The sequence below is a fragment of the Hyperolius riggenbachi genome, chromosome 2 (assembly GCF_040937935.1).
Source record: "Hyperolius riggenbachi isolate aHypRig1 chromosome 2, aHypRig1.pri, whole genome shotgun sequence".
Lineage (NCBI taxonomy): Eukaryota > Metazoa > Chordata > Amphibia > Anura > Hyperoliidae > Hyperolius > Hyperolius riggenbachi.
The window spans coordinates 496475582-496499368 of record NC_090647.1 but is presented as its reverse complement, the minus strand read 5'-3'; the positions used below and the strand labels follow the sequence as shown (position 1 = coordinate 496499368).

Genomic DNA, 23787 nt, shown 5'->3' with positions numbered 1-23787 from the left:
CTTCATGGGGGAATGCTCATCATGGCCTTTATTCTTTATAAAAAGACATTCCCTGAAAATGATTAATACAAAGATGATGGCTATCCTCCCTAGACACTATTTTGGCAGTTGGGCACAGCAACTGCCATTCACTAAGTGCTTTTAAAAATAAATAAAGCCCAGAGAACCCCCTATGAGAAGATGGGCTAGTCTAAAATCTGTTGGTAATGTCAGATTACTACTTACTGTAAGTGACAACAACATAGGAGAAAAGTAATTTATGGCTCATTTTACTCTGGGAAGAAATATTTTTTTATTTGTATGAAATTTTAAGATTTTCGCAACAGTTTCTCTTTAAAGGGCAGTGTCAAGTATATCATAAATGCTTTCAGAACACCCTCAATGCTGGGATTTTAAATACTGTTCCAGCCATTTTTTTTTCAATATAACCCTCATATGGTTTCAATCAGACATACCTGATTCTGGAAAGCCAATGTGAGAGGCAGATCTGGACCCTCCGGCAATGGCCTGGTAAGTTCTTGAATTACTTGGATTAGCTCAGTGAATGGAAGTTCATTAATTATAGATGTCAAGGGTCCATAAAGAACTGAAAGAGACTGAGGAAAAAGATAAGCCACTAAGCCTTCATGTTTATTAGTCCAAAGTAGGGAGGAGCTAGCACCTCTTTTCCAGTTAAAGTAAGTATTGTTCAGTGTTGAACATGCAGATAATGTTAATGGGCATGGGCTAACTATACACAAGCTGTATGTGCAGTGATGGACTGGCCCCATATTACAAACCAGATTGCAACACGCAGCTGTTACTGTGCATAGGCTGGGCACTAAGTAGCACTAGCATGGGCAGTGGAGAGGAGACTAATGTACTGAGACTCATCTGAGCGCAACATGCTTCTTTTTTATTTACACTTCCGGATAACCATGTGTGTCAAACCCTGACAGACATAGGATTACAAACTATTGCGTTAAAACTGCACCCAAAAGGCACTTGGTGGCCGGCAGATGGGAGGCTGAACTGTCCAACAAGTGCACACCTAAAGTTGCTGAGGTTCAACCAGAGCAAAGTTGGCACCAAACATCTCCAAAAATCAAAGGCTGCCCAACCAGTCATGAGCAGGACTGTTTCTAAATCTTTCATTCAGGAATGAACATTTGATAATGTTACCACCAGACTTTAAAGGGATACTGTAGGGGGGTTGGGGGAAAATGAGCTGAACTTACCCGGGGCTTCTAATGGTCCCCCACAGACATCCTGTGTTGGCGCAGCCACTCACCGATGCTCCGACCCCGCCTCCAGTTCACTTCTGGAATTTCTGACTTTAAAGTCAGAAAACCACTGCGCCTGCGTTGCCGTATCCTCGCTTCCCCTGATGTCACCAGGAGTGTACTGCACAGACACAGACCATACTGGGCCTGCGCTGTGCGCTCTTGATGACATCAGCGGGAACGAGGACACGGCAATGCAGGCGCAGTGGTTTTCTGACTTTAAAGTCGGAAATTCCAGAAGTGAACCGGAGGCGGGGCCGGAGCATCAGTGAGTGGCTGCGCGGGCACAGGATGTCTGCGGGGGACCGCTAGAAGCCCCGGGTAAGTTCAGCTCATTTTCCCCCGACCCCCTACAGTATCCCTTTAAGGAATCACTATGCGACTCTTATTGAAGAGGAAAGATCTATCTAAGCTGTGGGGATATGGCTTCCACTTGCCTCTAAGGTTCTCAAAACAGATGTCCCTCTTAGCCCATGGGTGGGCCTTTTTACATATGAAATCTCATGGTCTTTCTAAACACAAATTCTATATTAGTCCAGTTTTGCAATGGTGCCCAAGCACTTATAGCCAAAGAGTGGAAATCCTCTATTAACCCTGAAAGCTCTCTAACAAAAAAGCTCTCTAACAAAATGCAGTACATTTATCTAATGAAAAGGATCACCTTTTCAATTTCCAATCGCATGTTAAACTTTGAGAAAAAAAAAAAAAAAACTTGGGCCCCTTGGTCCAATTGGTATGACTGTGCAGTGTGCGCTTCCCCAAGCAATGCATCCAGTGCAATGCCGGTTTTCTGAGGTTTTGTATGCTCATGACCTCTAACAAATCTCTCCCATTTTCTGTACATGTGACGTTTAACAAGGATCCTATGTGTGGACATTTATGCTACTTATCTTGGCAAATAGGTTATACTTTTATTTTTGCGTTAGTGAAAGCTATTGTTGGTATTGTTGGGGGGGGGGGGGGGGGGGGACCAGCTTAGTTTCTATATTTATATCTATGTTTATTTACAAAGCCTATTTCCTACTAAAGGTAAATTACAATGACTATTGCCCCCAAGCAGTTAGAGATTAACTTCTGTACTTACCTTTTCAGTGGTGTCATTTTTTATCAGGTAGGACAGATGCCGAGCGACGGTCAGAAGGATCTCCACTGTCTGCTCGCTGTGCAGGAATGGAATGAGCCGAGCGACTAACTTTTTTCCCTTTGCAACTTGCAGAAGCTGCAGAAACTCGTCCTCAGATTCTCTAGAGAAGGTTCAACAGCGTTAAAGTAAGAGTTCTGCTTTTGATAATACAGCAATAAAACAAAAAGCACCCAGATACAGTGCTCATATATAATTGATAAATGAATTTTAGCATAAAAGTGCATTAATTCACTACTAAAACCGATGCTAGCAAGCAGTGTCATACACCAAACAGTCCGTTAATTAACACTCCTAGTTGGAGCGCTATTCCATGATGTGTGCACTATCAAATAAATAACAGATAGTAAGTAGGTAGGGATGGTAAAGCTTACGAGAAATTGTGGAGAAGCATGTGATCAGTTTGATCAGCTGATTAAAATTTAAAGTTCTGATTTGCTGTGATGACATCCTGGTTTAATACATGATCATGACCAGCAAATCAGAGCCTTACAAATTTATCAGCTGATCAAACTGATCACATGCTTCTCCATGAGTTCTAAGCATTGCCATCACTATCTGGCAGTTTGATGTAGGTTTATTTCAGTACCAGGAAAATGTAGGAGAATATAAAGTAGGGAGTGTACACTTCAAGTAAGAATCAAAACTGGAGTTTAAATAAATCCCAGTCAGTTTTAAAATGAAGTTTCCTGCGGTGAGAAGGTGCAATTTGTAGACCCTTATTACTGTAATCTAGGGGACTGCAAACTCAAGACTTCATGTATTGTTCCTTGCATGTTAAGGATGTTGTGACCTTCCTGACATCAGCAGTGCTGTAAGTGTTGAGCGATTTCCATCTTCACTTTGACGTGCCACTGATTCTATTCTTGTGCTCAGATCCCCTACTGGTTTTATCTGAGCATGCTCCTATTATTAGCTTTGGTTACAAACACAACTAGCCTTACCATACTTTCAAATACAACACTAAAGCTAACGACTGGCCAACGTTTACACTTCCTTGTAGTGGAAGAGCTTACCTACTTAATCTGTTCATATTCAAAATCTGTTGGCCCTCAGGTCACATGGTAGTAAAATTGGCCAGTGATTGTCCAAACAAAATTGTGTGTACAAGGCTTAACCTCCTGAGCGGTCTGGACGAGCTCAGCTCGTCCATCACCGCCGGAGGCTGCCGCTCAGGCCCTGCTGGGCCGATTTTTATCAAATAAAGTGCAGCACACGCAGCCGGCACTTTGCCAGCCGCGTGTGCTGCCTGATCGCCGCCGCTCTGCGGCGATTCGCCGCGAGCAGCGGCGAAAGAGGGCCCCCCTAGCCGCCTGAGCCCTGCGCAGCCGGAACAAAAAGTTCCGGCCAGCGCTAAGGGCTGGATCGGAGGCGGCTGACGTCAGGACGTCGGCTGACGTCGATGACGTCACTCCGCTCGTCGCTATGGCGACGATATAAGCAAAACAAGGAAGGCCGCTCATTGCGGCCTTCCTTGTTTATTCTGGGCGCCGGAGGCGATCGGAAGATCGCCTCCGGAGCGCCCTCTAGTGGGCTTTCATGCAGCCAACTTTCAGTTGGCTGCATGAAATAGTTTTTTTTTTATTTAAAAAAAACCCTCCCGCAGCCACCCTGGCGATTTAATCAGAACGCCAGGGTGGTTAAGTACTGGGCAAGTGGGCAGCACGGTGGCGTAGTGGTTAGTGCTTGCCTTTCAGTGCTGGGTCCCCGATTTGAATTCCAGCCAGGTCCACATGTGCAAGGAGTTTGCATGTTCTCCCTTGTCTGTGTGGGATTCCTCCGGGCCCTGCAGTTTCCTCCCACATCACCAATAACAGATAAGTTAATTGGCCCTAGACTGATACATACACTACACGATACATACATAGACACAGGACTATGGTAGGGACTAGATTTTGAGCTCCTCTCAGGGACAGTTAAGAGACGAGGGAATCTACTCTGTACAGCGCTGCCTAATGTTAGCGCTATATAAATACTGACCCTGCTCACCTGAAGATGTTCCTGTCCCAGTTTCTGCTTGCTTGACCATACTCTTCTCTACCTCCTGTTTGGTATAACCACACTGTTTACTCTCCACAGTTCTCATTACCAACCCAACTTGGTCTGACCATATGCAGATTGCCTACCGCTTACTGACCGCAAATCTTTCTGCTGCCTCCATCTGTATGACATCTTATTGCAGCACCTTCACCTGACCACTAGCGAGTATTGATAGCCATGGCCTAGCAACAAAGTTATCCATTAGATGTACTAGGTGTCTGTAGACCATCCCCTGCAGGGTGCTTTGGTGAAGACCAAGAGTCAAGACTCATTTCGAAGAAAGCAATGCAAAAGTGTATTGTATTAATAAAAAGAGAATACTGTGTTTTAGCTGCCCTCCTTGCCCTGTATAGACATGCAAACCCTGCACAGAACATACTCATCACAGCTGCACACCCCAATCTTCAGAGCCTCGTAGATTCTCTGCACTTTGTAGGCCTGCTTCTGCTGGTAGTGGATGTGCTGTTCTTCAGGCATGTGGGGCATTTTCCTATCCAACTCTTCCACTTCCAAAAGCTTGATGAAGAGCTGGAATACAGAAAAAGTAACCTCAGAATCACATCTATTGAATGGAGACTGTATGCTTGAGAAAGATCAGTGAATTAGAAGAAGAGGCAGGCATTGTGCAAGTATCTGGATTTGCCTACAGTTAGAGATCACTAAAATACTGCTATACTACAGGTCTTCCTGGTGTCAATCCTATCCTACAATTAAAGCTTTTTGTTTCCCCCAAAAGACAAGACATTTAGTCAATGTGGATCACGTGAATTGAAACCACCTAATACGTACCCCTCTCAAAGAGGTTTTGTACAGCTTGCATCACATACTGGTGTTTTCTACTTGCATTTAAATCAAAGGGTGATGCGGAACTTTGTACCACAGCAAGAAGGAGATTAGCATCAAAGGACAAGAGAAGGTAACCTGATCAAATGGGAAAATGTATTGGTTGGCAACTGTCAGATGGCAGTGATGCCAACAGCTTCTATTTACTGGTACTTGGAGCACCAGGCTAATGATCCAGGGGCACAGAACCTCTAATTTAAAAGGTTATAGCTATGCTACTAAATACAAGAAGATTAGTCTTAGAGAGATACATTTTAAGACTCTTTAAACCCACCAAAATAAAGCCACACTAGGTCAACCTGTTCCAATAACCTTACCTTGACCCTACTGGCCACAACTCATCACTGTTATTATGCAAGGTGGCAGAGCAGGCTAGTGATGGTACTGTTTGGACATAGATTGAAGTTCTATTGTACTACACCTGCCTGTCTCACCTTTACGGCTCCTGTTACACACCCAATGTTAACGTCTCAAACCTGCATTCGTTGGGGGGGGGGGATTAACGAGGCCCTTTTGGCCAAGAGAAATCTGATATCCTATTTATGGACGTTGGTAGCTATCAAAGTGTGTGTACATCAATTCTACCTGAAACTACAGCAGACAAATATCACAGAATGGCTTTAAATGTAGATAGCACAAATATTGTCCAACCTTTTCAATGTGTCTGAGAACACTTAACCTCTGGTAACCAAGAGCTTTCATATCCTAAAGAGGAGAAAGAAAAAATACAAAATTTTATAGTTTGAAGTACAGTGCAAATAAGTTTTCTGTGGGAGCTTCCAGGTTAGTCCGAGTATGGACTCTTCCTGCTCATAAGCCTGACGAAGGCAACAAATGGACAAGGCTCAACCAACTGACAACAGGAGCGTAACTGCAAATCATGGAGCCCACTTATAAAACTGATTGGGCCCCTATGGTGTTCACACACACCTTCCTCAACTCCCCTTGGTGACCCTCGCAGCCCGAGGACCCATCTTATAAGAGTCATAGAACAAATGTGGCCAACAGGATCTTTAAACCCATAACATGTATGGCCATGAAAACCTGATCTGGAGAATCAGAGGGTGGGAAGGTTGGGGCCCCTCCACACCTTTGGGTCCTACTGCAGTTGCAGTCCCCTGTAGTTACACCCCTGGACAAGAATCTTTTGAGCAGTTTAACACTACACTATTTTGCTGCATTTTACATGCATGAAAATCGCAAGGACATCCACAAAAACAATACATAAATGAAAATAGCAGGAAACCTTTTTCACTGGTTCGGTGTTATTTTGTGTGATAAAAGTCTTGCATGAGTGAAAATTGCAAAATGCGAACACAGGAAAAGCACTACAAAGTTGCATAGTAAAAATGTAAATTGTGAAGAAATTGCCTTGCATTTTGCAATATAGAAGCTTTTTTTGTAGGATGCAAGCCAGCACAATGTGAAAATTTACGATAGGGTGTTCTTGAGAAAGATCATCCGCCTAAAACTTTGTACAGGCTAGCATTATATACATAAATGCCTACAGAAAGCAAGAGAAGATTCTTGACAGATGGTTGAGCTTGGATCGTGGTTTCCTTTGGCAACATTCAATTGGACCATTCCATGCTACATAAACTCACATAAAATTTGCTTCAACTCCATTTTTTGACACCATATGGACCATTCCTAATCTTCAGATAGGAAACGGGTCAGACAAGTAATATTTGGAAAGAAATGTCAAAGTTTCTCAACAGGAGCCTTAAAAAGGAACTCTAATTCCAACAGATTAGTTGTTGCAGCAGCTACAATTTATACCCCATAGACTGGATCAGATCAAAGAAACTTAAGATAATTTATGTTTTTATTTTACTATTGGCTATACTTTTTTTGCCCATTTGTTTGCAATATCCTTTCACCACTTTACCCAAATTTATACTCCTGATCTGACCATTTACAACAGGGGTCCCCAAACGTTTTGGGTCGAGGGCCAGGTCAACATACTTCAGACTGCTGGGGGGCCGGAGTATACATAAAATGATGTAGAAGTCTTTGCAGGCCAGACAGTGAAGCATACCCAGGTGACAACCTGCAGTGGACAGCAGTGTCACCTGATGTGGAATTTGATTGGAAACCAGCATGGATGGGTGGGGCCAGCACTGCTATTCTATATGCAAACCACCAATATTTAAAGATGTAGCGGACCGCATCTTGTGTGGGAGGGCCGGTAAAAAGGCTTCAGGGGCCACATTCGGCCCGAGGGCCTTAGTTTGAGGTCCATTGATTTACAATATTAAAGGGGAACTGAAGAGAGAGGTATATGGAGGCTGTCATGTTTATTTCCTTTTAGACAATACCAGTTGCCTGGCAGCCCTGCTGATCCTCTGCCTCTAATACTATTAGCCATAGCCCCTGAACAAGCATGCAGCAGATCAGGTGTTTCAGTGGTTCAGACTTATAAGTCTGATCAGACAAGACTAGCTGCATGCTTGTTTCTGGTTTTAATCAGATACTACTGCAGAGAAATAGACCAGCAGGGCTGCCAGGCAACTGGTATTGATTAAAAGGAAATAAACATGACAGCCTCCATATACCTCTCTTCAGTTCCCCTTTAAGTGTGTCATTCTGCGAGAACAGACAAGCAAAAAGTTACATTGCAGAACTGGTATGCAGGCCATGTTTCCTCTGAGAAAACGTGTGGGGGCAGATAAAGTGTGTGGGCAAGGGTAGACCATTTAAATACAGTTTTCCTGCGACAATCCTTTTGATTTGCAGGTACATAGACTGTAGTCCAGACCAGGGACGGCTCTAGGGGGGAGGGAAGCGGGTATCTTGCCCCAGGCGCAGTTTGTTGAATTCTTAAAAAGGCGGCAAAAAATTAATGTCAGTTTAGGCGCCAAAACCTGACCTTGCCCCAGGCGCAACTTGGTCTTGATCCGTCCCTGGTACAGACTAGGGTGGGCCAACGATTGCTAATAATTCCAAGTCGATGCAGGATTATGCAATTTTTTATGTAAATTTATGCAGCTTGAACGTGGACCAATTGAGTTATCTCAGCAGGGTTGTTTTGGTCCATTTTCAAGCTGCATAAGTTTGCATTAAAATTTGACATAACCCTTCAACTAGTTCTGAATGCTGGAACCCCTATATGTGGGTTTGAGGCCTTGTTCACATTGCGTTCCGTTCACGTGTCCGTCCGAATTTGGCATTTTTGTTCCCGAATCCCGGTGATTACCTGCGCGCTGTTTTTTTTTTTTGGGGGGGGGGGGGGGGGGGGGGGGACCACTTTTCTAAGCAGTTTTGCCGAACGATTGCGTTTTTTCTCACTTCCTGGCTCAGTCTCTGATCCGGAAAAGAATACAATGTATTTATTCTTAACGCAATCTCTGCACAAAGCGATTTTGTGAGCATTTGCGTTTTTCCTATACCTTCCATTGAGGCAAACATTGCCTCAAAAATGGCCCATGCACCGTTTTTATGAGCGGAACGTGGATGGAAAGCTCCATTCTGAACTACACCATAGAGAAGCATGGTGTAGCCACTTTCTGGGCTTTTTAGAAAAAACGTCAGAGCTTAAATCTGGCCAAAAACACCTCTAGTGTGAAGGAGCCCTGAGAGAGGGATGTCACACTATGCAAGACAAAAGACTTGCAGGTACACACTGGTGTTTTTCTAAGGTTGGTTAACACTGGTGATTATAGGCAATCCCAACAAACCTGGAATGGATTTCTGAAATAAATTTTGCCCATTAGGTGGCAAAATCTTGCATCATGTAGTACTTAGGCTGTAGTCATACTACAGTGAAGGATGCTGAAAGGTAAGCGAATTATGCTGTTGTCACAGTATGCCTTGGCACTCAAGAAAAAAAACGTACCCACTTCAGCCTTCAGTTTTTCACTTTACGCATCTGAGCAATTTTCACGTTCCATTCATTCGCCAATAACTTTATCACTACTTATCACAATAAATTGATCTATATCTTTTTTTCCCGCCACTAATTAGGCTTTCTTTGGGTGGTACATTTTGCTAATAATTATTTTTTTCTAAATGCATTTTAACGGGAAAAGAAAAAAAAAAAAAAAAAGTAAAAATTATTATTTCTCAGTTTTTGGCCATTATAGCTTTAACATAATACATGCTACCATAATTAAAAGCCACATATTTGCCCATCCCGGTTATTACACAATTTAAATTATGTCCCTATCACAATGTATGGCACCAATATTTTATTTGGAAATAAGGTGCATTTTCTCAGTTGTGTCCATCACTATTTACAAGCTTATAATTTAACCACTTCACAACGGAGGGGTTTTACCCCTGAAGCACCAGCGCTATTTGTGCCTTGCAGCGCTGCTTCCATTGATTGTTTTCAGTGATATGATTGGTTATTGGGGACTGGGGTCCCCATAACCAATCATTGCACTGCAGAGCGGGGGTGTGTGCGCGCGCGCGCGGGTCGCGGGGGCGCGCGATCGCGCGCTGCACATTTGTTTACATTTAATGGTTATCAATGGAGACTGCTTCTGTTTGAAGCAGTCTCCCATTGTGTCCGCAATCGGCGCGTCTAATTGGATTTAGGAACGCTTGTTCCTAACATCCAATTAGTCACCTGCTGTGCTGGCTGGCTGGAGAGTGCGCACGAGGTCCCCGCCCACTCCCAGCCAGTAAACAAACAAGTGCGCCTTTCTCCGTCCCTGGGGGTGAAGCAGTGCGCAGAGGGACGGAGAAATTTAGCACTGGGGGGTAAAGTGGTTTACTATTTGGCCACAAGATGACCACAGTCAAAAAAATGTATTTCTGTAAACGAGCTCTCTTTTTCTTTAGGGCCGGTTCACACGGACGCTTGGCGGCGTCTACCGTCAAGCGTTCGGGACCCATCGGCTAAACTCTCCCATTCAAGTGAATAGGAGCGTTTAGCATTGCGCGGTTACTGTCGATTACCGTCGATTGCATAAACGCGGCGTTCTGATCCCGATTTAACGCATCGTTTCGGCCGTCCCTAGAAGCCGCATGCAACGTCCAGGGACGGCTAGCCGGCGCGGCTTCATGTCCCCCTGCGGGGTGAGAGAAACGCCGATCGCGACGATCTCTGTACCGCCGCCACCGAACGGGACGTCACAGGACGACGCGACTTCCTGGCCGCCCCAACGCCGCCTGCCGTCCGTGTGAACCGGCCCTGTGAAAGAAAGATTGGAGCTTCTAAAAGAAGCCCGTCGGTCTTTGTAATGGGAACTTTGATCAATGAATGGGAACTGTGTTCCCATTCATTGATTACCGGGCTAACGAGCGGCAGCACGGGGGCGTGCGGCAGCGCGCAGCAATGCAGATGCAGCCTTTTGGATGTAATAGCAATGTCCAAAAGGCAAAAGTAGTTAAAGTTCTACCTGCTAGTGCTGCAAACTAGCTGTCCTCCATTCCTCTGTCCAAGTCAAATTAAACACTGTTCTCCTGCTCCCCCCTCACTCACTGTCAGACTCCTTACACAGCACAACAAGCTGCTTTTCCCCAGTGATGACCTCTTCACCTCGCTCTCCTCCTACTCTGACTGCATGCTGTAAGTGTAAACACAGTACAAACATGCCACCTCTAATTTCTGCACCTGAGGCCAATGTTTCACCTTGCTTCATGGGAGAAGCAGCACTGGGGATCGGGTACCAAGCCCTAACATTCTTCGTATGTACGAGGCTTTACACTGAACTGGCTTACAAATTCCAGTCCAGGTTTACTGGATCAATTATGTTCAACTTTAGTAAAATCAACCCGCTTTAACTGCACGCTAAATATTTTTATATACAAATAAAAATAAAAACCTGAATCTGGTATGTTACATGCGTCTTTGCAGCCTAGTTAAGGGCTGGTTCAGACGGACGCTTGCGGAGCGTTTACCGCAAGGGTTCGGAACGTCGCGGTAAACGCTCCCATTCAAGTGAATGAAAGCGTTTAGTCTGAGCTTTTGCACGCTTTTACCCGAACGCGGCGTTCGGGTCCCGATTTTCGTTCACGTTCGAGCTGCCCCTGGAAGCGACATGTAGCTTCCAGGGAGCGGCCAACCGCGACGGCTAATGTTCCCCTAGGGGAAAAAAAAACGCGACGCATCGGAACGCGACCGAAGGCTACTGAAAGCCTGACCGCGCAGCCGCCGCAACGCCCCCAGACGTCCGTCTGAACCAGCCCTAAGGCTGAATTCAGAAGGATATCAGATTTAGTTTTAGATTTTAAAATAAGAGTATTTGTAAATCATTCCACTTACCTCATCTGGCATTACATAGGAAATGGCATCGATTGCTCTTCTGGGGCTGTAACAGGTGGACACTGCCACTTGTCCAAGTGAACCCTCAATATGAACCACTGGGGGGGGGCAAAAAAAAAAACAAACAAAAAACGTTAAGAGTGGAGCGAGGGATGGATAACAAAAATCACCTTTTAATTTATTTTTTAAAGACGGAACCAGCTTCAATGCCCATGTTCCCAGAGCAGGATCACCTACCAGGTAACCTAGGCAGGTGCTTGGGGCCCAGTGGGCATCAACGGGCCTACCTACCACTTTCACCTTTTCGCCACATCAGTTTACCAATAGGATCACAAAAGGCCCCCAAGTCTACTACCTTGCCTAGGGCCCCATTAAATCTTGATTTTAATCAATCTCTGCATGTTCTGCACCAGTGATAGGCAATCTTGGCTCTCCAGCTTTTAAGGAACTACAAGTCCCACAATGCATTGCAGGAGTCTGACAGCCAGTCATGATACATAAATGCAAATGCATTGTGGGACCTGTAGTTCCTTAACAGCTGGAGAGCCAAGTTTGCAGATCACTGTTCTACGCCATGAAGCTATTTGAGGGACATTACTACCCGTGTCATTTGGAGGACATTCCAACCAATTCAGCTGTTAATAATGGCACCCATTTGTTGCTTCCAAAGGGCCCCCTTTATATAAAACCAGCCTGAATCTGGCTCACTGGTGCAGAGGTTATTAGCTACAGCAGAGCTGCATGCTGCAATGAAACCCTTTAAGAGCTGACAGTTTGCATTATGGATTACATTAGACAGCTGCTTCCCCACATGGAGTGACCAGTGCTCTGACAGGACTCATTTAGACAGGCTCAATAATATAAACCTGAGCTTAGCCTGGAGTTAGGAGAAGCTTGTGTCGTACCAGATTCATAAGTCTCCGCTTTCTGGATATAAGGGGTGACCAGCTTCGGGGGTTCCTTCTTCTTACGTTCTCCCAGAAGTTCTTCCTCATCTAACCGCCGCTCCAGCTTCTCATAGTACGTCTGCACACACACAAGCATTAATGACCATTTCAAACAAAAAGTAACATTTCAAAGTCTGTTTGACACTTCATGGGTGGCAGCCGTTTTGGTTTCCAGTATCAACTATATGCGGGTAACACCCAAATCTCTCAGCTCTTGACCTCTACACCATTTTCTCGAGTTGCTGACTGTATCAGCCGTTTCAGCATGCATGTCATGTTTCCGCTATGAAAGCAGGGCAGCCATCGGGGAAGGGGGGCACAACTGACCCTTCAGTGAGGGGCCCAGAGTTTCTGGGGGCCCTGGGCCTCTAAAAACGCTGGAAGGGCCGCATGTGCTGGCTGTGGGCCTGTGGCTCACTACCCAGCAAACCGCGTTCCAGCACTGAGAGAAGAAAGACATCAGCTCTTGAACGTGGGGAACAGATGAGTGAGCCTGCTACAGCGGACTTTCTATACTGGGCCACCACCTTTACCTGGCTACCTATATTGGGGCTGGAACCACCTAAGCTACCTATACTGGGGCACCACCTATACTTGGCTACCTTTACCTCCACTTTTTGCCACATCACACTGTGCATGCCACTTTTTTCAATGTCGGAGCCATGCAGCGCACTTCGTGCACATATACAGGTGTGGGGTGGCTAGTGAGCGGGCTCAGCAACCAGTGGGTAGGCCCGGGGAGGGGGGGCCCACGCCTGATAATGTGTGAGGGGCCCCAAAATTTCTGATGGCGGCCCTGAGTGAAAGTAATGATGAATAAAATTGATTACAATATTTATAGAGTTAGTCAGCGTTTGCCCATTGTAAAATGTTTCCTCTCCCTGATAGTGACATCTTCGTCCTGCCAGGTGATTTGTGCACAATGCTCCTTTCTGAGAGTTCTATGCACACAGGGAGCTGCTGATTGCTTGGCAGTTGCAAAAAAAGGCCTTTATTTCCCACAATGCAACAAGGTTCAGACCGCAAACTTTCAGAACCATGTTCATGACATCACACTGTGGGATGAGTTTCATTACAATATCAGCCAATAAAGTTCCTCTTTAAAGCAACTATATATTGTGGGAAAGCAACCACCATTACAGTACCTTTTCCAGGGAAAAGTTATGACTTGCCGGGTCAGTTTTCTGTAATGCGATCCCTGTGTGTGCTCCACTTCCTACTTCCAGAATGTAGCCCCACCCCTTTCAGAGGTGCTGTGGTGCTTCTGTGGTATTCTCCATCTCTGATAATGTGAGTGCCATGGCACTTGTCTGAAAGGGATGCGGCTATATGCCGGAAGTCAGAAACACACGGGGATTGGGGATTGCATTACAGGAAACCCGGCAAGTCAAACTTTTTACCTTTCTTCTATTCAGGTAATAGTTCTATTTTACACTGCGCAGTTGCTTTAGTCACTTTAATTTATGACAAAAATGGAGATGGATACTTGCACCTCTCTCCCCACCCCCACCTGTAGTTACTACAAGAACAAAACCTCCCAATAACCAGCAAGTTGTGCATTTCAACAACATGCTGCAGGAATGTTAATGTACAGACCTTTGTACCTGCATGCATGCTTCTGCAGAGAGGCACTGCAACTCACAGCCCAGGCATTCAAATGAGTGGAGCGCAATAATTGTCTGTCGCCAATAATATCAATCGCTCACCCACCCATTTTCCCATAATCACTAGAACCAGCTGAACCGCAGCAATTACAAGAGAACATGTGTTCCAGCAGAGCAAGCTGTCCTACCACATCCCTTTTAGAATGTAAGTGATTGGAAAGAATTAAAGCGGCTAATGCATTCCACAGGATGTGTTAAGAAGAGTACACAAGTCCACCAAAGTGCACAAGCAACTCCCTGACATGATTGACCCCATGACTTGCTGCGTGCGCAAGTGAAATGAAGGACTGCACTACATGGCCACATTCAAAACACGTATGTCTTACAGACGACGTACACAAGTGGCCAACTGCACAACGGTCATGTGAGTTGATCCGCCGGACGGGTCGGGCAAACCACCTGTTAGTCACTCATCTAGTCGTTTGCCATGCGCACGCCTGATTGTCGTCCAGACCAAATTTAGACAACAATCGGCGCGGATTTGTTGGATGTGTGTATGAGCCTTCAGTTACTGTTGATCACAGATGAGGGAATGCTGGTGAATCTACACTGGGCATAGCATTAGCTCCCCACCTCTAAGTCAGGTCATCAGTTTTGGGTAGGCTCAGCCTTTAACTTCAGCTTCCGGTACCTGGTAGTAATAATCATCCAGATGTGGGTTTTCACTTTGTAGCTGGATCATTTGAAGTTTGATCACCCACTCCTTTTCTTTCTGTGACATCAAGCTGGCATAGGGGTCAGGTCTGCTATCCCACTGCTTACGGCTAGAGCTAGAAGAGAAAAGGATTTTTTTTAAATTCTAGATTTTCCTGGTCAAACCATATTTAGGGATTAAAAAACAAACAAAACAAACACCCTACTCAAAAAATACAAGGTAGTTTGAGAGACCCTTTCAAGTTCTGAAAAGCTCCCCCTTTCTGACTTTTTTTTACAGGGTTGGTCAAACTTTTTTTTTCTTGCACTATAAACAGGGCAACAGCAATCTCTGCTACAAACATCACTACTTAGTGAAAGACCTTGCATGAAGAGAGAAGTAGCAAGTGCTCTGAAACAAAGAGCATGACTTCTATAAGGCTGCTGGAGAGGGCTTCTCAGGCAACTCACGGCATATACTATGCAATTGCTTCTAAAGCACTGGGGATGATCAACAAGGTATGAGCATATGAACATGGAGCAACATTCTGAAGCATTCAAAACAGAACTTGGCTGAGTTCTTATGTAGAAAGTTGTGGAGGGTTGTCACTCATCTAGAGATGGCCTGAACGGTTTGCCAGCAGACAGTTCCCAGCAAACATCCGCTGTTTGCATCATTTCATGAACATATGGCGTGTTCAACCCCGTCCCCTATACAGTACATTACAATGGAGCCAAAAATGTACTCCTCATCCCAGAGTCAGCAGACAAATGGCAGCCTATCAGCTATCCCTCCCACCTGGACTACCCCCACCTATCAAAGTCAGCACAGCAGCCATTTTGCAGTCTGGCTTCTGTGCTAGGCAGATCAGGGAGAGTACTGCAGACAGGCATAGTGTTAGTTAGGCCTCTGTTCTGTGTCCCCAGTGCAGCTTCTTGCTGCTACCAGTTAGTGATGGGCGAACAGTGTTCGCCACTGTTCGGGTTCGCCCGGATTTTGGCCTGTGCGGGTTCGGTTCGGCACCCCCCGAACACCTCATGGTGCTCGGGAGGGTGCTCGGCCACACTGCCCGAACCCGAACGTGCCTTCTTTGTTCGGCCGAACACAGCCGTGTCCGGCCGAACATAGCCCCCTATAGGGTCCCAGCATAAAGGGAGAGCATGCCCTGAGGGCGGGGGGGTTGGTCGGAAATGCCCCCACCCCTCCCCGCTAAGCTCTCCCTTTTGCCAGTACCCTATAACGTTAAATTTAAGCCCCCCAAAAGTACCTGAGGAGGAGGGCAGGAAGCGGGCAGCCGGAGATGCTAGGCGCTAGTACCATCTGGTACTTCCGCCCTATCTTGACGCACTTCCTGTTTACATTTGAAGTCGCGCAGAAGTACCGCGATGATGCGTACGAGGGTACGTGTCATCATGTAGATGACGCGTACCCTCGTTCGTTTCATCGCGGTACTTCTGCACTCTTGACGCGACTTCAAATGTAAACAGGAAGTGCGTCAAGATAGGGCGGAAGTACCAGATGGTACTAGCGCCTAGCATCTCCGGCTGCCCGCTTCCTGCCCTCCTCCTCAGGTACTTTTGGGGGGCTTAAATTTAACGTTATAGGGTACTGGAAAAAGGGAGAGCTTAGCGGGGAGGGGTGGGGGGCATTTCTGACACCCCCCAGCGCTCGGGGCATGCTCTCCCTTTATGCTGGGACCCTATAGGGGCCCCAAAGGGACATGTTTGGGTTGGGTTCGGCCGAACATCGGGGGCATGTTCGGCCGAGCCACCCCGAACATCTGGATGTTCGCCCATCACTACTACCAGTGTTTCCTGAACAGCTAAGCCCTTCTTAGGGTTGGTACATTGTTTTTCTTGCTATTGTATTGCTGTTCTGTGTGTCCAGTGCACAAGTTAACTGTAGGAGACAGGTCTGCTGGTCCTAGTAGTGCACTGAATAGATAAACCAATAAAATCGTTTACTGACTTACAAGCAGCACACCCCATCTTCTGCCGCTTCTGCTAGGAACCTTGCCGCAACATCCTCATCCGCCTGGTATGGTCACGCCACATTATTGAACTACCACAAACTGATCATAGGGGCTGGAAACCCACAATAGCCTGTGCTCCCACGAACATGCCTACTCCAGTGAATAAATGAGGATTAGGACAAAAATTATCAAGCAAAGGGGAGGGCTGCAGATGAATGTGATAAGAAGCGGAGTAAGGAATACAAAGTCAATCAGGTAAACAAAACAATAGAAGTGAGAACAAGACAAAAGGGGCCTTACCCGTAGCAGGTCTTGATTACCCAAGGGTATGGTTAAGAACTGCTACAGGCACGTTCCCTCCAACCAACCCCCCGCCCCCCCCCCCCTTTTTTGTCTCATTTGCACTTTTGTTTGCCTGTTTTTCGGATTGGCTGCTTTGTATTCCTTACTTCCCCCCTCTTATCACATTCTTCTGCAGCCCTCCCCTCTGCTTGATCATTTTTGTCCTAATCCTTTTATTCACTGGAGTAGACAGCCATTGTATAGCCCTATACCTTTACCTTACTTCACTTATTTATGATATTTGTTCCATATAGTCCCCCTTGCTTTTTAACCAGGCACTCAACAGCCTTTCACTGTGTTATGTCATATAGTAATCTACACCCCTCTATCGTTCACACTTCTACACTGTCAGACCTTTGAATGCATTTTGGTTACCCAATTATGCTTTTTACAAGTTATGCTAGTCTCACTTAGCCACCTGTCTCTGACCCCACAGTTATATGCTCCATCTATATTGCCTGATGAAGTAGGGTCATACCTGTGAAACATGTTGCACGGGAACTTTTGGAGTATGAATTTTTTTTTCTCGAAATGGACAATATCTTGTGTCTACTTTGATGTGGCAAGCCCACCACCACCTATTTTAAATATATGTATTGATTTTTATTCTTTTGGTGCCTTTATTTTCCTTTTTCAGTATCGGAATCCACCCTTGATGGTGGAAGGGTGCCAACACCTTTTTTGATCTACAGAGACTTAATCCTGAGTGAGGACAGGTCTAATCTCCCCACCTGCTTTTACAGTGGTTACCCTGGTTTGTGAGCATAGCTATACTTACCTTTCATCATTTCATTTGATTACCAGTACTTACCACACTATATTGGCTCTCTGTGTCCCCTCTTGTATTTCATTACAGCTGACTGTGGATCAGGATATGGATGGTCAATGAGTCGCAAATAATTCTGGGTTGATCCAGAACCAAGTAAATTACGCAATAATTAAGCTGCATAAGTTAAGTCCAGTTCAGATTGGGCGCTTGCCTGCTGCTTGCCCCGCGATCGCAGTCGATCTGCAATAGTGTTTCGGCTGACAAACTCACGATTCAGTAAGATTTGCACTTGTTATTGCCATTCATTCAAAAGAGAATCACGGCACAATTGCCCCAAAGACGCTACATGCACCACGTTTGCAATTGCTCTAGATCACAAACACTGCAGTGTGAATGTATCCATAGGGATAAATTGGCAGCAGCGCTTTGCTGATCAGCAAAGTGCTAAGTGCGAACCAGCACTAATTTGCATAATCCTGCAGGATCTCAGAATTGTTTGCATCTCATAGACCATCCCTAGTACTGGACCCACCAACCTGATTTAACGGTTTAACTCCCCTGACCCTACCTCTAGCCTGCTCCATAAAATATATACAACTTGCCTTCAGAGCTTCCCCAGCTTTATAAAAATATGGTAACTACTTTTGTTAAAAGCCAGAATGATCACTTACCCAACAAAGGACTGATAGGACGCAATTTAACATTTGCAAAGTTAAGTTCACTTTTACATTCAGAAATCAATGGGGTGAAGTATTCAGTGATCAGGGAGATATCCTCACAGCTCATTAAACCAAACAACAGGCTCACCTCTGTGTACGCTGTCGCTGACTAAGAATTCTGCGGTGCTGAGGATGCAGTTGTGTTACGTGTCCAGGAAACCTGAGAGAAGGGAAAATAAATTACATGAAAAAGAAAATCTAAATTGTATGCAGCATGAAATCGGACCAATATCAAATGCAATTCTGGCCAGTGGTGCTAATATATTGGGCCCACATAGGAAAGGCACTACATATTAACTCACATTGGAGCTCAAGAGTGATTCAGAGGTGTACCTTGAATGGGGGTGCACAAGACTTAGGTCTGGGGGCCCACTGACAAGCTTGCAAATGCTTGGTGCAGCGTGTTCTCCTGTAATTGTACAGTGCTTCCAAATACTGGGGTGTTTTTTGTGCAAAATCTAGTCTCCAGTTGTCATTTTCTGCTGTCTTCCGGTCTTAGCCCTGCCCCCTTGCACAAAAGGTCATAGTAGCTTCTATATCAAATGCGAGAAGTGCGGATAACCTCTTGTGCTGGTGGCGGAGCTACACAATGAAAGATGGACCTCAAGAGACCCAGCAAGTAGTTAAAAAAATTAAAATTGAAACTAGTCCAAAATCGCCCACAAAGTCGCTGCAAAAATGCTAATTGGAAAACCATTCAAAAGCAATTTTACAGGGCTCCAAAATGCAATTGCATTTTGGCCATAATCACAATCGTGGGTTAGAGTTACCCCTTTACTTTCATCAGCGTATCACTTTTCAGTGTCACTGACGTTCTCAAAGCGCAGCTGAAAGTGCTCTAGTGGGCTCAGGTCTGATGGATTCTTATGGTAGTCCTGGTCTCTGCGCTGTCAAACAGAATTATGGGGTGTTGGGCACAATTTACAGTTTCCTTTGACAATGGTCACTTTTAAACATCAGGAGTACTGGCATTAACATCCATAATACCTAACAATTTCATTTATTCCAGCAACATAACTGGTGGATGTCGGGCTGTGTGTTGGCAGTTAAATGACTCAAGATCACCTACTTAAATCTCTGCAGAGAGTTGCCTAGAGGACTATAGTAAGGAGACATGCTGGGACTGGGTGACATCGGACCAAACTGCATCCGGACCATCTTGGGGGTCATCGGTCTCACAGGAGTGCTGATATTGGGAGACATCGGCCTGAAGGGCATCTGGGGCACAAAGCCTGGAGACTGTAAGAAAGAACAAAATTCAGAGTTAAATTAGAGACCAGCAAGAGGAGGGGGACATTGGCCTGATCAAGTTGCCTTGCCAAGTTAGTAGGCTTTAGCCATCATTGCCACCAGCAGTATGTTTTAGATTCTGCAGAGACTAAAGGCTCATACACACATCAGACTATGGTCTTTGGAAAATGAAAGATCACAGACCAATCTTACCACCCTTCATGTAGAATGAGAGCCATACTCTACACAGTCTTTTCTATGGAGCTTAACTCCACATCAGAAAAAAATCTTTGCAAGATGCTGCACACACACAAGATCAGTATCTGCAAAAGATCTTTTCCTGACAAAAATCCATTCCTGCAAATTGCAATATCTATGAGATCTGCAGATCATCATACACACATGATTTAACTGACATTCATCTGCAGATCAAGCAATCATTCGCAGATCTGAAAATCCATCCTGGTGGATCTGATCTGCAGATGAATGTCAGTTAAATCATGTGTGTATGATGATCTGCAGATCTCATAGATATTGCAATTTGCAGGAATGGATTCTTGGCAGGAACAGATCTTTTGCAGATACTGATCTTTTGTGTCTGTACAAATCCGTGTGTGCAGCATCTTGCAAAGATTTTTTTTCTGATGGGGAGTTCAGCTCCATAGAATAGACTGTGTAGGCATAGTTCTCATACTACATGAAGGGTGGTAAGATTGGTCTGTGATCTTTCATTTTCAAAAGACTATGGTCTGATGTGTGTATGTGGCCTAAGGAAAGAAGCTCAGACCGGATGTGAACAAGAAAACAAAGAGCACTTAAAGCGGAATGAAACCCAGCATTTCTTTGCTCTAAACAATTATTTACAGCATATTATATAGTACCACCATTTTTTTTTACTAGAACAGCATTCAATTAGTTAAACACAGAGCTTGAACATTCAGTGCAGAGAAATCTGGATGCATCCTAAGTGCAGATAATGTTATCTTGTGTTTAATTGTATCAAGTGAGGAATGTGACACATTCTGACACTCCTGACTCTCCTGAACACAGACAAAGCATTTCTGCCTTCAATACAAGATGAATAAAACCAGTTATGAATAAAATGCAAAGGCAGCTCTCAAAGCAAAAAAACTGTACTTTTGGAAACTTGTAATTTCTAAATGAATAATGCTTATGCACAAATGCAAAATATGATAACTGTATGGCATATAAAAAGTAGGAAAACAGGTTTTTATTGAATGTTATGTCAGTGTTTTATACTGCTTTAAGATACTACACAGGATAACCATTATGTGCATACAAGGGCTGCCAATCCTACTCATGCATCATTAAGAATCCATCCTGTTGTATCCATAACAACCCCCAATGCCAAAGCATGACCGAATCAAATGCCCCCCCCCCGACCTATTGAAGTTGCTCTGTCATGAGCCCATTTGTCATCCCTCCACCCCCTATATAGCAACAGAACACATCACTTTGACCACTGTAAAAATCTTTCCTCACATTTGCATTCCAAAGCTTATCACAGGAGGCAAGATCTTTACTTCTGGCTAAGTGCATCAGTGGAATTTTTGTTGTGCGTTCCAAAGTGAGCAGAAACACCTGGTTTCCCAGAATACCCTGGGACAGATGAGCCTAGGCTGTAACATTACTGAGTGGGCAAGGCTACAAACCAATATAGTGGCGTAGCTGAGAAGCTTGGGGCCCCTGTACAAGTTTCACATGGGGTTCCAAGCACTATTAATCTGAATCCCACCAACGTACCACGGACAGCTAGTGTCAGAAAGGTGTATGTAGAGTAAGGAAACCATAAAAGGATGCCCGAAGTGACGTGTGACATGATGAGAGACTTGTGTATGTACAGTGCCTAGCACACTAATAGCTATGCTGTGTTCTTTTTCTTTCTCTGCCTACATGAGTTAAATATCAGGTAAGTGGCTGACTCGGTCCTGACTCAGACAGGAAGTGACTACAGTGTAACCCTCGCTGATAAGAAATGCCAACTATAAAACACTTTCCTAGCAGAAAATTGCTTCTGAGAGTGGGAAAGAAAAGGTCAATATTTCCTAAATTTTAGCTCTGGCATACTTCAATGAATGTGTCATTGAGCAAAAACAATACAGTTAAAACTTAAAAAGTAGATTTAAACAAAATAAAACTGGAATATCTTAAGTCATTTTTAGGAGAAGGAAGATAGATACAATCGTTTATTTCATTAGTTTACTTTCGCTTCGGGTGGCCTTTAAGGATTACTACTATGCAATGAAAATCGAGGCGGTCATTACCAGCTTAACACAAATGCAAAGCTAATAAAAATGATTAGTAAGGGCCCTGGTGCGGTCAGGGCCGGCCCGCCCATGAGGCGGGGTGAAACTTTTGCCTCAGGCGGCACTTCTGGGGGGGCGGCACCCGCCCGTCCATGTGTGTGGGGGGCCGCCCGAGCTGGAGGGGATAGCGGGCAGGAAGGGGGTATTGGGCCTAGCGGCGGGGAGGGGGGGGTCGGACCCCCCCCTCCCTCGCCTGGGTCCCCCGTCCTCCGCTCCCCTCCAGCTTTAAAAAGGTCCGTGCTGTGGCTGCAGCTATTCGTAAGAGGCAACGGGCGGGGATTACTCACCTCTTCCTCGTTCCATCCAGGCCAGCGTGCGCTCCACTGACGTCACTTCCTGCTACGCCGCAGGAAGTGACGTCAGTGGAGCGCACGCTGGCCTGGAACGAGGTCCGACCCCCCTCCCCGCCGCTAGGCCCAATACCCCCTTCCTGCCCGCTATCCCCTCCAGCTCGGGCGGCCCCCCACAACAACGGCTTGGGGGGGGGGGGGGCGGCGGCGATTTCTTTAAAAATTGCCTCAGGCGGCAAAAAGTCTAGGGCCGGGCCTGGGTGCGGTCGCAGTCTCTGCAGGCCATATTGTTACACCCCTGAATATAAATCAATGTAGAAAGATAGGAAGTTTTTCTTATGCTAAAACCTGTATATTTAACATGAAACTGGGTATCCTGAATAATGTAATACATTCTAGTCTGTCTCTTTATGGAGACTATTGGCAGGGCCGGCGCTACCATAGAGGCAAAGGAGGCAGCTGCCCCAGGGACCCAGAGCTTGGAGGGGCCCCCAGTGGCTACAAGAGGGAAAAAAAATTCAAATCGCCCTTAGTTTTTCAGAAAATCGATTTTAAGGTTTCAAAGGAAAAAAAATACACGTTTAAAAACCTGCCGACTTTAATGGTTAATAGCAAATCCACCTTAAATGCTAGAACCCCTAAATTTGCAGGATATGTTAAGGAGATCATTAGGAATAAGAGGAAAAAACAATTTTTCAAAAAGACCTTATAGTTTGAGAAAATCGATTTTAAAGTTTCGAAGGAAAAAAGTATACTTTTAAATGCGGTAAATAACTTTTAGTAGCAAACCTAACGGTAGTGTAATTTTACATGCATCAAACAAAAGCGCAATTAATTTCCTGACGGGGTTACCAGGGGCCGCAGCGCTTTGGTCAGGGATCGCTATACAGCCGCAATATGGCTGTATGAAGATCCGTGGCATTTTTTTTCTATTTTCCCAATTTTTTTTTTATGTTTAGAGTGTGGGAATTTAAAAAAAAAAAAAAAAAAAAAAATGTGGGGTCCCCCCTCCTGAAACTTTTTAACCCCTTGTCCCCCATGCAGGCTGGGATAGCCAGAATGTGGAGCTCCGACTGATTGGGACTTCACACCCTGGGACTTCACACCCTGACTATACCAGCTGCAAAAAAGGTCCCCTAATGCCGATTTTTGTTCCGGGGTATATGTTGGGGGGGACCCCCAGGTTTATTTTGCCCTGGGGCCCCATTGTTGCTTAAACCAGCCCTGACTATTGGTTTCCATTATAAAAGTGGTTAAGTAAAAGTTAATGTTTTAATGAAGAGGCATGAGATGCATATACTTTCAGGTTGATGCAGATTTATGCAACTGTATAAGGGCCTTTTTCCACTAGCCTGCGATTTGCGATTTGCTTCTGATCGCAAATCGCAAGGTACAT

The 23787-nt window shown here is 45.1% G+C and overlaps 1 protein-coding gene across 1 annotated transcript in view; it reads right to left on the bottom strand.

Moving 5' to 3' along the window:
• The window catches only part of PATL2 (PAT1 homolog 2), a 56601-nt gene that overhangs the window by 8407 nt on the left and 24407 nt on the right, over window positions 1-23787 (bottom strand). Inside the window, exons 8-16 of the mRNA XM_068266057.1 lie at window positions 19614-19783; window positions 18633-18704; window positions 14740-14878; window positions 12403-12523; window positions 11498-11595; window positions 5938-5991; window positions 4823-4971; window positions 2347-2506; window positions 456-596 (exon numbers count right to left, since the gene is read on the bottom strand). Of these exons, the coding sequence (XP_068122158.1) occupies window positions 456-596; window positions 2347-2506; window positions 4823-4971; window positions 5938-5991; window positions 11498-11595; window positions 12403-12523; window positions 14740-14878; window positions 18633-18704; window positions 19614-19783 (1104 nt within the window). The remainder of the gene's footprint in view (window positions 1-455; window positions 597-2346; window positions 2507-4822; window positions 4972-5937; window positions 5992-11497; window positions 11596-12402; window positions 12524-14739; window positions 14879-18632; window positions 18705-19613; window positions 19784-23787) is intronic.